We start from the raw sequence: 17,945 nt of genomic DNA, 5'->3' as shown, positions 1-17,945 counted from the left end.
TTGGAAATATACTCTATTTGCTTTGTTTTCTTTTTCCTTTTCCATTTTTTGTCCCAGAGGATAAGGGAAGTATTGTTTATGTTCTACATCACAACAATTAAAATGCTGTTTAAGCGTTCAGAAACAACCCCCGGCCAAAAAAGAAAAATCAAACTGAATAGCAGAAGTCCTCCATACTGTATCATGGACACAGGAATGCAACTAAGTGCTATAGAGTCATTTCCATGATGGATAATCAAGGAAACCTTGTTGGGGAGGTGATGCTTGATTTAATACTTGAAAGATAGTTAGCCCTAGATGTAGGTTGAGATGCGTGAGGGAGGGCTCAAGACATTCTGTTGGAGAGAATAGCATAGCAGTGCACAGAAGTATGAAGATTCAAGGATTGTTTGTTCATTCTACAAAGTTATTGAGTGACTGCTGTATTAGGATTCATCAGTGAACAATGCAAAGAACCCTGCCTAGTGAAGATTACATTCTAGCAGAGAATGTTGGATACTTAAGCTTGGTTGGATGACATTAGACTTAAAGCATAAACCAGTGACAGACTGTAGATGGACTTTATCTGTTGGTAATGGCCAGCAATTGAAGGGTTATCCCTCCAACTGGGGTCTGGGTTCATTGAATATAATCTGTGGATGATAGATTCCGAAACTGCCTGGCATAAGACCACAGGCTTCAGCTTCCTGGATCTGTAGGAGTTAAGCCCAAGGGGAGTGACCCACTGAAAAATTACTTGCTTATTTAGAGATATGGAAAAAAGCTTTGAACTAGGATGGAAAGACTTGGTGTGACCTCTGATTCTACCACAAACTAGCTTTGTGAACCTGGGCATGTGTATAACTTCTCAGAAGCTCAGCTTTCTCAACCATAAACTATAGCAGATAATATTCGCTCTGCCTATTTTGCAGGATTGTGGAAGTCAAAAGAGATCATTTATATGAAATTTCTTAGAAAAGTTTGTATTAATGTATGTGAAAAATAGAAAGATTTAATACTTATTTTTGCAATGAATCTAAATCATAAGGACTTTTACCAGATTTTCTTTAGCTTTGTTTTTCTTGGTAGTATTTCTGTATGTGTATGAATAATCTAGAACACTTCTATTGCCACTTCTTTTCCCTTGTGTTGACCTTGTCTCTTCTATTTCCTGAGAGATTAGAAAAGGGTGTCTCAGCTGCGAAAATCATGGTATGAGGGGTTATTGTCATGGAAAATACCTATAGCTATTGCACAAATCTTTGTTTTTATCCCAGCGATTCCCATTAGCACCTCCCACGGATTTTTCCTAAACAGTATTAATTTTTATGGTCTCTTAATTTTAGCTATGTAATGTCAGGATGTAGTCAAGTCCTCGTTATCTTTCTCAAATGGTGAGTTACCTCATGGAGAACTATATGTGTCTAGAATACTAATGATAGAAGAAAACTTAGAGCTCTCTACTTTCTTAGAGATGGGAATGACTGAGACTGCCGTGTCTTGTCCAAGGATTCCTGTGAGTTCATAGCAGAGGGAGCATCAGAACCCCGGCTCTGGACTCTCCTGTCTGTGTTGTCCCTACTCCCTGTAGTACAGCTCCTTATGTGATGTCTCTGAACATGAATGGAGGAAAAACGCCTAGTGCTTTCCTTACAAAATGTGGAGGATCTTTCTCAGAGAAAACCCTTTGCCAAACTTAGAAATTCAGATTAGGAGCCTTAACCTGGCAGGTGCTCAGGACTCACCTATGACAGAGCTAGAGACGTTTTCTATTGAAAATATAAAATAAAATTGATACATAGAGACAATTCACCCCACTTAGGCTTTAAAAAAATACTTGGCAGGCATTAACAGAGTAATGAGGGATCACAACTACCCCATTTTACACGTAAGGAAAATCAGGCAGAGAAGTTAAATAATTTTTTCAAGGTCACCAGGTGATGAGTAGTGAAGTCAAGATGAGAATATAGGGGTCAGACTGCAGAGCCTAGCTGTCATTCACCCTTCCATTCAACACATATTCCCTGTACACACTCTTCAGTGCAGAACACTGATTTTTTTATCTATCTATTTATTATTGAACAGGTAATATAGGCACATGGTACAAAATTCTAGAATACAAAGTTATATACAATGAAAAGTATATTTCTCTCCTCCCATGCTCTTTTCCGGCCACTCCACACTCCTTCTCAAAGGCAAACACCATTACCAGTTTGTTTCTTTCTTTTTTTGGCCGTGCCACTTGACCTGCAGGATCTCAGTTTCTCAACTAGGAATTGAATCCAGGCCCGGGGCCCTGGCAGAGGAAGTGCCGAGTCCTAAACACTGGACCACCAGAGAATTCCATTACCAGTTTTTTATGGACTCCTTTAATAGTTGTCCGTGAACGTGGGTGTGTGTATACATACACGTGCCTACACGTATATATCTGTGTATATACATATAACATACATACATACATAATATTACACACAATCTTCTATACCTTGCTTTTTTCACATAAGTTATGCTTGTAAATTTTTACACATAGATACATATATATCTGCCTTGTTCTTTATCTCCCTAGCATTTCTTTTATATATATATATATATATATATATATATATATATATATATATATATATATAGTTGTTGTTGTTGTTGTTAGTTTCTGCTTTATAATGAAGTGAATCCAGAACACTGATTTCTTGATAGTGTGAGAGATGTTATCCAAAACTGGTCTAGGAGAACCTAGGTTTTCCATTGCTAGATAGGCAATGGAACTGGCTACATATTTTTTCCTTAAAAAGAAATTTTGTGTAAGCAGAAATATTCATTCTTTATCCAAGCACCACAGTGTGTCTTTGCATTCAAAAACAAATTAAAAAAAAAAAAACAACCCAAAAGAGCCAACCAAGTGGCAGAGGCAGCAAGGCCTGATTTGCATAGCCCTGAGAAAATCAAAGTCATAACTGGTTCTAATACCCCTATTATATGAATTACAGAGAGTGCTTCAGGTCAGGAGTATTTATGGCTAAACAAAAGCATGGGGGTGGGAAAACAGTAAAGCAAATAGAGAGCTAGAGAAAGATCGACTTGTAAGCAGCATCCAAAATTATTAATTGCCATGTTCTATTGAGAGAGAGAAAAATGAAAAGAATAAGAACAAGAGCAAGGGCCTTGCTGTGGTATGGAAAAGAGACCTTTTTGAAGTAGACACTGGGTTGTGTTGCACTGAAAGTGGGAAGGGAAGGTTCTTCCTTGCTATTGGCTAGTTGGATGCAGCCCTGCTGTGAGATGCCTGGACATCAGTTTCCTACTCCATAAAATGAGGAACTTAGACTAGACGATTCCTAAGTTCTTTTTGGACTCCACTTCCAAGATCATAGTGCTGTGTCCTTCTCAACCATGAATTTCCCACAGTGCCTTGCACAGATCAGAAAGTATCAAGGGAAGCTGAGCAACCCCTTGGACAGGAAGCACAAAGGGAGTCTTCATAGCACCAAAGCCTACATGCTACCTCTGTGCAGATCTTTGTTGAGCTCAGCCTACCTTTTCAGATTCTCACACTTTAACAGAGTTTACTATCTCTGTTTTCTCACCAGGAATGCACCGACCCATTCAACACAAGGAGGAGAGCCTGGTATTGCATAAGAGTACCATGGAAATCATTGGAGCCAGGTTCATAAGAAAATAGTCTTTCAGCCAAGAGACAGGGGAGTGTTTTCCTCAGGGAAGGAAAGAATGCATTACAATCAGGGGAGAGAGGCAGACATTCACACTCCTGCTACCCTCATCCAGGGAGGTCAAAGTGTTACAGAGGCTGTGATGATGAGCAAAGACTGTGGTACTGTACCCCAGGACAAGAAGTAATGAGGCTAAGGAGATGAAAGATGGAGGGGAGAGGCAACCAAGCTATGTTCTGTACTCATGGATAAGAGGGAAGAAGAAGGACAGTATCTAAGAAGACAAAACACCCATTGATTGCCAAATCCTGATTGAATACCAGCCAACCATGGGACACTATGATGCCTTCTGCTGGGCCTGGGTGAGACTACTCTTAGATGTGACTCCTTGCCCTGCATGTGACTCTTGAAGGTATCACAAGTCTGAGGGTGAGGGTCAATAGGAATGAAGTGTCAGGCCACTACCTCCAAGGAATGGCTTGGAACACCTGGCCATGTGCAAATAACCCTGGTGCCCTATCCATTGTAGAGGGAATTACCACTCGCCTAGGAACATCAGGTTTGAGTGGAGAATGGAACACGATATGGGTGTCTCCAGTAGAAAGGAAGAGAGGGGAACAGGCAGGGAAATAGGAATGTTCCAAAAACAACATTCACAGCATTTTGCTGAAAGTTTGTGCCACTTACAAGTACATCACTTAAGGTAAAACACCTCCAGGTCTCTGAAGAAGCAAAAGGCAAGAAGGGAAAAGGACACTGAGATGCCCCTATCTTAAAAGTAGTAAAAGAAAAAACAAAAAAACATGTGCACTCAAATCCATACACCCACACACCTCTCAGTGGACTGAGAATAGTATTGAACTTAGAAATCTTTTTCCAAGGGCTTGGTTTCTCCTGCCTGGGCGAGATTCACAAAAATGAATTTCCAAGAACATTCTTTTATAACCTTCCTGTTGGATATTTATGAATACCAAAATTTGCTATAATATACCAAATATAATATACCTTGATGCCACTGTAATTCTAGAACTCTTGAGAGCAAACATTCTGAACATAACCAAAACGTATTTGGCAGGAGGCCCTGTGGAATGATACAGCAGAATTTCTATTCATTTCACAGCCCAGAATCTGGCAATGGGTTGACCTTTGTCTTCTTTCTCCTTAAACTCTCATTTAAAATTCCAGCTTTTCTGTATCCTAGACATAGTGAGTGCTTTCAAGTGCTTTCTCTAATTTTTACTCATTAATGGAGCAGAGTAGTATTAGGAAGGTATTTGTAAGTTGAAAAAAAAATTGAATACAGCTAATGCAAACTTAGCTAAAATATGGTAGGGCAGAATGATCAACTTGTAAAAGACAGTACCTAGAGTTTAGGAATATAAAACCAATATTCAAAATCATCATAACTTCTTTTACAGATAAAATGGTGGTACTCCCCAAATTATAGAGCAAATGCCAGATGAATTAAACTTCCATAAAATTCTTCATTTACTATATATTGTTCTGTAAGCCAAGCTCTCTTTGCTAGAAATTTCTTCTCATCGTTTGGCCCACTGTATCTAAATTTTACTCGAATTACAAAATGCTGTCCCTCCAAGATCCAAGGCCTAGAATTCTGATCAGAATCACAAAAGAGAAATTTACCTGCCAGTACTTGCCACTCACTTAGCACGTAGGTTCGGGATTAGTGTGAGGAGTTACAAATCTCATAAATTTCAAGCACACACCCAACACTGACTCTAAAGCAGCCAAAAATAATACATTTTTAAAAAAATAATAAAAATAAAAAATAAGAACACAACTTTAATGAACCACTATTATCTGAAAATGTATATGTATTATACATATATTATATATATACATATATTTTATATATATATATATACCTATACACACATTTGTTGAGTTTTCACACTGTAATTTGTCTTAAAACTACAACCTCATATCTATATTGGCGGAGCTGTTTTATGCCATCCTTCAGCTCTCTCCTAAAGGCAATTACTGAAATAGTAACAAGTTAGGGGTTCACACTCCTCATTTTACAGATGCTGAAACTGTGGTGCAGAAAATTAAGCATCGGGCCGCAGTCATCAGACTTCAGTCCATTGTTCTCTCCACTCTCTCTTTGTATTTCCATGAAAATCTATACATATGCATAACCATTTTTGGAATGAGTCTGAAGCACCAGAAAAAAAAAAAGGCTTGAATTCAGAAAAATAATAATAAACTAATAATAAATACTAAGGCCTTTATAGCTACAAAGAGGATGCTGGGAAATCTATACTCAAGGCTGGATGTATCCTATGTTCAGTTTACCTAGTAAGAGGACTGTGGAATATGAAAAGAGAAAGAATTGTTGAAGGGAGAGTGAATACTGTCTCCTGCCAGTCTACGGGTGTCCTGACTCAAGATTCCTGAGTCAGGAAGGCTCCAATGTATACCCCGCCACACACATACAATCATTTCATACTTTTATTTTGCTATCAGCAGTGTCTTGTATACCAACTATAATCCCTGGGTTACCTTCTAGAAACTTTGGACAGGGCACCAAAACACAGAAATATAGTCCCTGGATCTCAGAAGTCCTACGCAAATTTTAGATAATCCAAGCATGTTTAATCAACAGTAAGTCTTTGGTGTTCTGTATTTTTAGTTAAGTTGTTCTAATAACTAACAGTGTAACAGCAAAAAGTCATTGTCCAATATCATCTAATTTCTTTTAAAAATATTTTAGTAACTTTATGAAATACAGAAGTGAAGAGTGAAAAACATCATCAGAAATTTTAATAAGAATTTAAATATAGTAAACCTAAAATTGTGTTCTTTGTTTTCATGATATTAGAGGTATGTATACACAAAATGAGAAATATCCTCTGAATGCAATTAACTGCTCACGAACTATCACTGCAACCTGGGAAATAACCATCCTGTATATACTGATTTCAAATACATCTCTGATATGTTCTAGCTTATCATTACTTCTGATTGTTCATCTTGTATTTGCATCATTATTTGCAATACTTAAAAATAATTATAACATTTGATGGCTTATGGTTTTGTTGAGAGAGGATGACCATGTTCTTTGCTCCAAAATTGCAAAATATTTTTATTTTTAAATTCATAAACACCAATTAGAATGATCAATTCAGGGAGTTAAATTTCTACATCATCTAGTTTCTTCCAATTTACCAATACCTTCAATACATACCCACCTTCAGTATTTGTCCACTCGTGAAGCATATTGGGCAAATTTTGGTGACAAGAATCATTAGAGCTAAAGAATACTGTCACATGTCCTTTTAGAAAAATAGAATGGTCAGGCTCTTGTCCCCAAATTTACATGACGAAATTTACCTGTTTAATAATTAACTACATAAGAGTACCATATATCCTTTTTCATCCTTAGAACTATATTGCTCAACCATTGAGCCTTTTGTTTGAGAAAGTTCATCTAAGATATCATCACACAAAGACTCAGTCTGAGATTTAACTTAGACAATTCATTTCACCATCATCGCTAGAGTCCCAGGTGGCACTCTCTATAGTCATCTTCTGATTTAACAATTTGAAACATCTTCCTCTGTCAATTTTTATCTCTTGGACATTATGAGGAGAAAATTTTTTAAAAAATCTGAATTCTTATAAAAAAACTAAAAGCAGACTACAAAGATAAATGTCTCTCATATTATTCTATACGTTCTTGAAAGATGATGCAAAAGTTTTGAGCAACACAGTAGGAAAACTGGATAATTATACAATAGTAAATTCATTTAATCACCCTCCAGTCTTTTTACTGCATCATCTTTCTAAGCCAGTTGTCCAATAAAACTATAATGAAAGCCACTTACATAAATTTAAGTTTTCCAAATTTAAGTAGGCACATACAATATAAAAAGAGGTAAAATTAATTTTAGTAATAGATTTTATTTAACCTGTAACATCTTTTAACACATATCTGCATCAAAATTATCAGTGAACTATTTTATATTGTTTATTTTTATTCTAAATCTCTGAAATCTCATGTGCAATCTGTACTTATAGCACTTCTCAGTTTTGAATAGCCACATTTTAAGTACTTAGTAGTCCTATATGTCTAGTAGTTACCATATTAGACAGCATAGTTTTGGACAATTCCACCATTCTTCCTTTTTTTAAAATTTTAGTCTTTGGGTTCTTTGATCATTGAATTAATTGGTAAGTTAGGATAAAGCAATTCCTAGAGTGAGAAAAAGAGACAATGTCTCAAGATATGGGAAAACAAAATAACTAACCCTCCATACTGCACTTTAGATTTATAAAGGCCCTTTGATAATTACAATAGATACATTTTATTCTTTTTTAAAAAAGTAGTTTTGGAATTCTTAAGAACTTTTAAGTGTTCAGAGTTGAGAGAACAGACTGATGAAAAAATCAGCCAAAGACCTTAACAGACATCTCACAAAAGGGATATACAGATGAAGAATATACATATGAAAAGATACTCCACGTAGGTCATTAGGGATGTGCAAATTAAGACATCGAGATACCACTACACACCTTTTAAAATGGCCAAAATCCAGAACACTACCACCACCAAATGCTGGTGAAGATGTGGAACAGCAGGAAGTCTCATTCACTGCTGATAGGAAGGCATAGCAACTCTGGAACACAATTAGGCAGTTCCCTACGAACTTAAACATATTCTTATCATACAATCCAGCAATCACACTCTTTGGTATTTACCCAAAGGAGTAGAAAATTTATGTCCACGTGAGAACTTGCACACAGATGTTTATAGCACCTTCATTCATAATTGTCAAAACTTGGAAGCAACCAAGATGTCTTTCAATAGGAAATGAACAAATAAACTGGTTATGTCCTGAGAATAGAGTATTATTCAGTGCTAAAAAAAAAATATCTATATACTAAGCCATAAAGACATGGAGGAAATTTAAATGTATGTGTACTACTAAGTGAAAGAAGTCCACCTGAAAAGACTGTATACTATGATCCTAGCTATATGACATTCTTAAAAAGGCAAAATTATGGAGACAATTTAAAAAAATTGCCAGACAGTAGAAGTTGCTGGCAGGAGTTTTTGGGAGGGAGGGATAAATAGGTGAAACACAGGATTTTTAGGGCAGTGAAACTACTTGTTATGATACCATAATGGCGGACATGTCATTATACGTTTGTCCAAACTCATAAAATGTACAACACAAGAGTGAACCCTAATGTAAACTGTGGACTTTGGGTGATAATGATGTATCAACATAGGTTCCTCAGTTGTAACAAATGTAGCACGCTGGAGGGGGAGGTTTGATAAAGAGGGAAGCTAAGCATCTGTGGTCTCTGTACTTTTCTCTCAATTTTGCTATGAAGCCAAAACTTCTCTAAAAAAAAAGCCTTAAAGTTAAAAAATTTTGTTTCCATGCACTTCAGAAGACCTCTAAGAAAGAATAAAAGTCATGAAGTACCAATCCATACGAATGGTTAGAACTGCTCAAAAAAGAAGAAAGAAATGATAATTCAGTCCAAAGTGGGACTTTGAAATGACAATTCAGTCCAAAGTCCCACTTAATAGTAGGAGGGAGGGAGACGCAAGAGGGAAGAGATATGGGAACATAGGTATAACTGATTCACTTTGTTATAACGCAGAAACTAACACACCACTGTAAAGCAATTATACTCCAAAAAAGATGTTAAAAAAAAAAGGGCCTTAATAGTATATCAAGGATTAACCATTTTCACTGCTTTTTCTTTTTCTGGCAGCGATTTTATCAACCATGTCATTTTGATGGATCTAACACCTACATTTTAAGGAATAAGAACTGGAATCTTTTGGTACCCCTAATTTAAGCTGAAACTGCCTTGCCAATAGGAATGCATTTTTTCATCATGTGATTACAACTATTAATAGGAAAACACATTTATATATGTAAATACTATATATATGTTATGCTGTAAAGTTATTTATAAATCTAAGTTACTAAATTGTTTTCATGCCGTCTAATGTCAGTCCATAAAAGAACAAACTTATTTCTTTAAAAAAAATCATTAAACCGTTTTGATAGAAGATATTTCATTTGCTGAATCAATATATATAACTGAAAGGTGATATTTAACACTGAGTTTAAAGGGGAACATGCCATAGCCCACCATCTGCAGTGCTGTTCCCATATAAAATCAGGGTAATCTGCATTCCAGCCTGCAGTCCTGAGGAGGTCATTGCTGAGCTCCATGGGAAGGTCACTAAATGAGACATTAGGAATATCTGCAGTCTAGTCCCTGTTCCAAAGCAAACCCATTCTGACCTCAATCAAATAACATATTAAATCTGCGAGTATCTTGTGTACCAAATGAGGTGTATATTCCTGGTCTTTAGATTGGCTAAAATGAGAAAATAATGATATTTTGTTTCAGGATTAGAAGTATCAATATTTGAATCTCTCTAATGTTTCTTTCAGTATTTTTTCCTCCACCTCAGTAAAAATAAGGCCAAAGGATAGACAGGCAGGCAGGCAGACAGACAGACAAACACACACACACACCCAACACCATTTCTCAATGCATTTTTATTGATTTTTTTAATTTTATTGCATGTCCTGGCAAACATAAGTGGCTTGTGGGTTTGCCTCTGGCTCACCAAAAGCCCATTACCCAAAATACCAAAAGACAGGCAACTGAAGCTTTAAAAAAAAAAAAAAAAAAAAAAAAAAGCATCACATCTATAAGAAAAACTTTTCAAAAACATTAATAAAGCATATAAAACATTTGGCATTGACTTAATTTTTTACAATTATAAAAATAATAAAAAAATGCAACCTTTTAACATTCAACATCCTGCATACTATACTTTAGGGGAATATCAAGAAAACAAAAGGTAAATGGATTTAATGAAGTAAGTTCTAGTCTCCATTTCCATTTCTAATCAACTCCAAACAAAAATCTATCCATTCTTCAGCTAACTGTACTGAACTGAGGCCACAAGAACTCCATTAAGCCCATGCCCCCTCTGTCTGTCTTAATATTCTTTCGCCCCTCACGCTAGCTACTCATACACTCAAAAAACGTAAGTCGCCACCAGGATGTGAGGCCAGTAGTTGTGCCTCACTTTGGCTCATGCCAAACCCATGATATACAGTGAAGGAATTTCTGAGTCCTTAGTGCCACCTGAAGAGCGCTGAAATAGCTCAGAGGATGTCCTAGGTTTATTCAAACACTCATGATAGCCCAGGAAGCCATTTGCCCTCCTAGCATTGCCAAGGCATGGCTTTCATTCTTCCTGTTAATAGGTTTTCAAACCTGCATGCTTGTTCCACGTATTAACAGTGCTTATTACCATTTATGCAAAATAAAACTTTGAAATCAAGGACTCACTCTCTTTAACATACAAAACTAAAAAATAAAAAAACAGAAACAATTTTTCCCTTCCCCCCATCTTACAGTAATGGCATTTTAAAATTTGACATTGTAGTCTTACTAAATGGTGTTTCCAGGAAAATATAAAAACAATAATAATAACAAAAAAAGTTTCAACTCTGGTTCTGGAAAACCCGGTATCCCAAGAAGAAAAAGACAGTGAAACACAAAGTATGCACGTTCACACGCAAAACATATATACAGTTTTCAGATGAAACTCATATATATTTTTAAGCCACATTAGTCCTTTTGCACTTTAAAATAAAAATGGAAGCTTATGTGCAATGATAGCCCTTTACCAGAAGGCACGGCACGCTTTTAGAGCTCATTAGCATATATACAAAATACTTGTTTTATAGTTTGAAAAAAAGTATTTGCTACAAAGTATGTTTCTAAAAGATGTACAGCAATATCTCCGTTTACACGTTTTTTTCAGAGTCTGAAGACAACAACTCTTTGCTTATGTGGTTCAGGCAACATCTCCAATGGAAGGCTTATCCTCTGATCTGTCAGGACATTTTTATGTGTATGCACAGTCCAAAAGACAGGTGGACGGGAAACTGGGTTCTCCAAGTTACTTTCCAACAAAGTGAAACTATTATTGTTCAAAAAGAAAAGTGATATGGTGATACAACTGATGCTTTAGGAAAACTCATCTCATAATTTTATATTTTCCAAATCGCTGCTCCTATTTTAAACCTTGAAGAGAGAGAGATCAACAAGCCTCTATATGCAGAATTTTATAGAACGTGAGGGTCATTAGAAGAAACATTTACCAAATAATACTATTTATGTTTCACAAAGTCCTCCAAGTATTTCAATTCATGGCTCACTGAGATCTCTTACTGTTTAGTGGAGATTCAATAACTCTGTATGATTCCTGTTTTTCCTGGATATTCTCAATAGACGTTAAAGCTTTATTGCAAGAACTAGACAGATGGCATTCATCCCAATCAAATCAACCTTAATTCTAACAAGGGGAGCAAATGTGCAATTGAGTTAATCAATCTAGTAGTGAAATTGGGTTTACAGGCATTTGTAAATGCAGCTAATGCTTTGCCCATAAATACTGAGAGTTAAGGTGTCTGGCATTAAATTTGAGGAGATTGCTGAAATACCCAGACACATGATACCAGGTGTTAGTTAACTGGCTTCCATGACTTTTTAAGAATTTCAGCCATGACTCACATTCCCCAATCCCAACCAAAAGCAAGACAGAATATTTCCTTTCCTATGGTGAGTGATAGTGTGAACATGAACTTTTTCTTGTACTTGAACTAAATCACCCCAAAGGCAACCACTATCAGTAGTAGGGATATCAGTAACATAAACTATATACCAACATAGAGAATCGTGTACATATGTATGCATACAGTCTCACCCATGTAATAACAAGCAGATCTAACCAAAGGTTTGATGTGGCATGTGTTTAGCATCAAAAGAACTGAAGGCACCTACATGTCACTGTCACTCACATGTCCTATCAAGATCTAGATACCTATTACCATACATGGCTGGCCTTGAGAGACGGGGTATAGATAAGCCATCCAAAAAGTAAAAAAAAAGAAAAAAAAAGGCAATAAGTGCAACTCAATTTTTTTCCTTTAAATTACATTTTAAACAATACTCAATGCCCCCCACCCAAAAATATATACTGTATATTTATATATTTATATATATAGTCTTAGACTATAAGGGTGAAAATGCTTTATAAAAGTCAAGGAGAGACCTCTGCAGCTTAAGGAGACACCCACTGCTTTTTTGCTCACTTCTACCTAGCCACGGCAATTTCAGTCCTGCAAGCAAGAGATCTGAAGGCTTAAAGCCAGAATCAGAATCAGATGCCAGGTTGTACATTAGGTAAAATGTAGCCTCTTCCTTCTCCTTCCCTTAAGAAACCTGACTGAAAAGAGGAAGGAGAGGAGCTAGGAAGAATGCTTGGCTGGTCAAACAGTGGTGGGGTTAGCGGGTGGGAAGACAGAAAGAGCTCGAACCGCAACGCTCATCTCACTCCCCCTCCTCCTTGATGCGCTGCTGCTTGTTGCGACGAGCATCCATGTCAAAGTTGAAGTCATTCCACTCATCGCGGGGTGGGAAGGAGATGGTCTGGCGGAGGGTGAAGCGCACAGCGTCAATTACACGCTCGCCCCGGGTCTCACTGGAGCCCACACTGACTGTGGAGGTACCACTTGGGGTCCGCAGGAGGTGGGGAGGGGACGAGAAGTCATGGAGCTGCCGGTGGTCCAGGATGCCTTTCCAGATGGCATGTCGGAATTGCTCAGGGATTTTTAGACTTGCCAAATCCTGTGCAATAGGGAAGCAAACCAGGAAGAATTAAGACAAAGAGACAAACTGACATTTAGTCCACACCATTCTGTCATTCCCCAATGCTGGGCTTTAACTGACCTGCATTTACTGAACTCTAAATTGGAAAATAAAATTAGCTCTTTATTAATCTTTGGCATATAGGTAACCAAGCACAGATATACAGGCTTGAGGTCCCATCTCTTCTTGTAGGTAGCATTTTACTTATTCTCTATTGGTCTCAGTTTCTTCAGTGGTACAACAGAGGTAATATTTAGATCAGAGAACACAAATCCCCAAACAAAATCATCAGATAAAGGAAACTTCCAACTCTCAAATCTACCTCGCTCTAATCACTGGAAGAAAGATATTAATGGAATGCCACCACTTCTCAAATGAGGAGATGGGAACAAAAGATTACTAACAGATATTGAACACTTTCGACATGCCAGAGGTTGAACTAATTATTTTTTATTCATGATCTCATTTAATGCTAAGATTAGTGGTAGATATTATTCCACCTATTTTATAGACAGAAAAGCTGAAGGTCAGAGAGGTTGATAATTCTAAAGTTACACAATTAAGTGAATGAACTGTGGATTCAGGACCGCCTCTGAGCCTAAAACTGCCCTAATGGCCAAAAGGTCTCTTGGTGTTTGGATAAATCAGGGTATCAAAATACAGAGTACGTGTCCATGTTCTGTGGTTGGGGGTAGAAGGCATTACAAAGATGACTGATCTTAACTAACTGTGGTAGCATCTCTGTTTACCTGCACTAGCTCCTCATTAGTTTGTTTTAGTGTTGGCTCGCGTTTTTTATGGAGCAGTATGGTAGGTAGAAAGAACATTGTGCTTAGAGTCAGAAGACCTCGACAGAAGTTCTTATTCTGTCACTCACTGGCTCTAGACCTTCATTAAGTCACTTATTTTCTACTGGCCTCAGTTTCCTCTTTGGCAAAATGGGATGCAATTCCTTTTTAGGTCAACACATACTGTGGACTCATATGCAGATGTGGATATGAAAGTATTTTGCAAATTATAAAGCATACTATGTAAATCTTAATCATCTGAATTATTACTATGTTATACCATGATTAACCCATCCTTGCATCTTAGAGGGAATACTTATAACACCTCCAAAATTTAACCATATTCCTTTTCCAGGGAGGTATGTGAAGTAACTGAGACTGGTGTTGAGAGACAAGAAGAAAAGGAGGTGTCTACTTCCAGTGATGAGCAGGAAGAAGCTGAAGTGAGGATGCGGAAATTAGATAGCCTCCCAATATTTCCTACTTTGGAAATGTGTAGTGTGGGTAGTCCAATTTCATGTGCAGTGTGGGTAGTCCAATTTGTACATACAGTACAAATGGGGCAGAAAGCCTCCCACGGCCCGATCCCTTAGCTATTGCACTTGCTCTCGGCAGGGTCTGGCAGCCAAGCCACCGGGGGCATGAATGACTAAGAAGCCAAGGAAACAAGAAATAAATGGACAATGTTTCCACACTAGTCTATATAAAATAGATAACTAACAAGAACCTACTGTATAGCACAGGGAGCTCTACTCAATACTCTGTAGTGGGCTATATGGGAAAAGAATTAAAAAAAAAGAGTGGATATATGTATATGTAAAACTGGTTCACTTTTGTTGTATACCCAAAACTAACACAACAGTGTAAATCAACTATACTCCAATAAAAAATTTTTTAAAAAGTATACAGTATAAAGAAGTTATTCCACAAATAGATAAATGAGCATAGCTCTTTATGCTTCTGAAACTCCCAGTAAGTCCAAAACTCTCTGTACACTAGGCTCCATTAATCTGCATTACTCTCTGGATAGATTTTAACTTATACTGACAGGTGAGAAAGCTGTGGCCCAGAGCCTGGCCCAGGACCTAGCCAACACCAGCAGAGATAGATTTGTGGAGAGCATCAGCAGATCCTAGCAGCCAAAGGGGCACCCTGACATACTCCCCAGTGGGGACAGTGAGCCAGTTGAAGGTAAAACTTTAAAAATATAGGGAAGGGACAAATTTCCTGTTCCATCATGTAAGGCTCTCAGACACAGGGCAACACACTGTCTTGTGTCAAACTGCCTTCAATGGATGGACATCATTGTAAAGTTCTCTGAAACTTTTCGGAACGTACTCCTAAAGCTTTCTCTATAGCTTTTACTTATAATTTCTTCCCTCAGGGAGCAGCAGCCAGGGGTGACTGAGGGAGTGGAGAGGGGCGGGCATAGGGGCAGCACAGCATATACTTGTCACCAGAGGGCAGAGGTGTTCTCACGCTTGCAGGGACATCTCTAGCATCGGTGCTCAAGGGGGGGTGGGGGGCAAAAAGAGGTCCCAACTACAGAAGCGGCAGCAGAGACAGAGAATATCTTCTTCCACCAGCCCAAAGGGCCCTCTGGAAGCTAGAAAGGAGGATAGTGAACCCCAAAGACAGCAGCATAAAGAGCAGCCTGGGAGGAAAACCAGATTGTTGTAAACCAGAAAATGAGCTCCCACCCACGTGAACAGTAGTTCAAGAAGTGCTGTAGGAAGCAAGAAATTGTCCCCTCCTATCCAGCTTGCTTCCAGGACTATCAGAGCCAGAAGGCAATGATTTTGAACCTAATTGGATTAACTGAGGCCCAGAGAAGCAAAGTGATAACCCCAAGTTCTCATTACCACTAAGAAGCATAGTTGGGACTCGAACCCATGACCAGTGATCTTTCCCAGTGATCAGGGATGGCTGGGCCCTATTCTGGTAGAATTGACCATGAATGAACACATGGTTCTAATCGAGAGGCACAGCTCAATCCTCTGTGACATCCTATTTTAAAGAAAGGCAGAAAAGGCCAATCAATAGAGTTAAAGACTGGAAGCTTACATCTCAGGGTTCTATTCCTGGTTCTGTCATCAACCCATCATGGCAAATGACCATACTGTCATCTCTCCATGTTTTAAAGTGAGAATAACATCACCTGATTCCTGCTATCCTCCCTGGGGTCTGACACCAGTTAATGAGAACAACCAAAAAGTGCTCGGAATTCTTTAGAGATCATACATTCCTTGAAGGTGGGAATCAGATCTCACTCCCACTCTGCATATAGTATGCACACAACAGACAACTGCTGACTGATCAGAGAAGCTGAGGACCACTGATCCTGAGCTTCTCATATGTAGAGGCGGAGGCCAGGGAATCTTTCTAATATGGTTATGGGTCCCAGCAAAACTGAGGACTGGGGGTAGGACAAAAAACACAGGGGATTCAACTACAAGGTGAATGTCACCAGAGGGAGGAACTTAAGGAATAAAACTCAAGAGAAAAGTCTAACGGTTACTTACATCCATGGAGTAATGCTCAATCTGATAGATGGTAGTCAGCCCCTGGGTCGTGAAATAGTCCAGACATGATGAACAGCCCAACCTCGCTAAGAAACTGCAGAGGGAGGAGGGAAGAGGAAGGAGGAAACAGAAAAAGAAAGTTCACCCCAACTGCATTGGCAAGATAAAGGAAAACCCAACATTTTGCCCTGGGATGCCCTACATAAGAGATTAGGGGCAGATAAAATATATGTGGGGCCTTGGATTGGAGGTCTGGGGATGATTAGGGACACGAACTTTAGGTCTCTAAAATTAAAATCAGCTGTTTAAAGATGCCTGCAGAGCAGAGATTTTCAAATGGTGACTGGTGGAATTCTAGGGGTTCCGTATCAGTGTCTTAGGAGCCATTGCAGGGGGTGAAAGGAAGGAGTCCAGTGCTCAGGTTTCCAGCCCTCTTGCCTCCTAGCTCTTCACTTCAAAAAGAGCACCTCTCCTTCAATTGTTTATATCTGGGGTTTCTGAGAATGGCTTACGTGGCTAAGAAAAAACTGTAAGCCACTCTACTGTGAATTCACTCATGCTTTTTGCTTGGTGTCCTCATCAAAGTACAGACCCGCTCCTTTCCGGCTCTGGTCTCAGATCGGTGATGCCACCACCGTCCCAGAGCCAGATGCTGGATGCTGAGCCATGCACTTTGCCATCTCTCTGACACTGCTAGTACTGTTGCATCCATCACATGGGAACCAACACGTATTATTCCAGCAGCCAAATGAAAAAATCATTCCGCACACGAAGCAGGGCGCTAGGCATGAGATTTGGGTACCGATGCTTGCCTCTGCTGGAAACAGAATTTTCCAGACTTCATGCCTTTCTTCCTTCTGGCTATCTGAACTCCCTTTCCTGGAATGTCCCCAGTTCCCATACGACAAAGCAAAAGAGGCCATCAGGTTCTTGAAAGTCTCTGTCATTTTTACTAACATTCCAACTTTTTTATGGACATCCAACTCCAAAATGATGATCCCATGGTGGCTGAGAGCTGTGAGGCCTAGAGAGCAGGAAAGGGAGCGAGATAGCAAGTTGAGTGCCCATTTGGGAACCCCAGCCCTGAGCACCAATTTGAAGGCCACAGCTTACTGTAAAAATGTGATGGAGGAGGGGGGGAGTAAGTGAAGATGGGGGAAACAGGCATGAAAAATTATATGCCTATCAACTCACATTTTCACTTTTTCCCATGCTGATTGTTGTGGTTTACTTTGATTAAACGCTGCTGATGACTCCATAGATCA

At 38.6% G+C, this 17,945-nt stretch overlaps 1 protein-coding gene across 2 annotated transcripts in view; it reads right to left on the bottom strand.

The window, feature by feature from the left end:
• The window catches only part of TP63 (tumor protein p63), a 267,957-nt gene that overhangs the window by 39,633 nt on the left and 210,379 nt on the right, over positions 1–17,945 (bottom strand). For both annotated transcript variants that reach the window (XM_060150266.1, XM_060150267.1), the window contains 2 exons: positions 16,681–16,774; positions 13,057–13,349 (listed from right to left, as the gene is read on the bottom strand). In XM_060150266.1, coding sequence (XP_060006249.1) covers positions 13,057–13,349; positions 16,681–16,774 — 387 coding nt within the window. The remainder of the gene's footprint in view (positions 1–13,056; positions 13,350–16,680; positions 16,775–17,945) is intronic.

The sequence above is a fragment of the Lagenorhynchus albirostris genome, chromosome 5 (assembly GCF_949774975.1).
Source record: "Lagenorhynchus albirostris chromosome 5, mLagAlb1.1, whole genome shotgun sequence".
Classification (NCBI taxonomy): domain Eukaryota; kingdom Metazoa; phylum Chordata; class Mammalia; order Artiodactyla; family Delphinidae; genus Lagenorhynchus; species Lagenorhynchus albirostris.
Note: the sequence above shows the minus strand (reverse complement) of the source record. Positions and strands in the feature narration are given on the sequence as shown.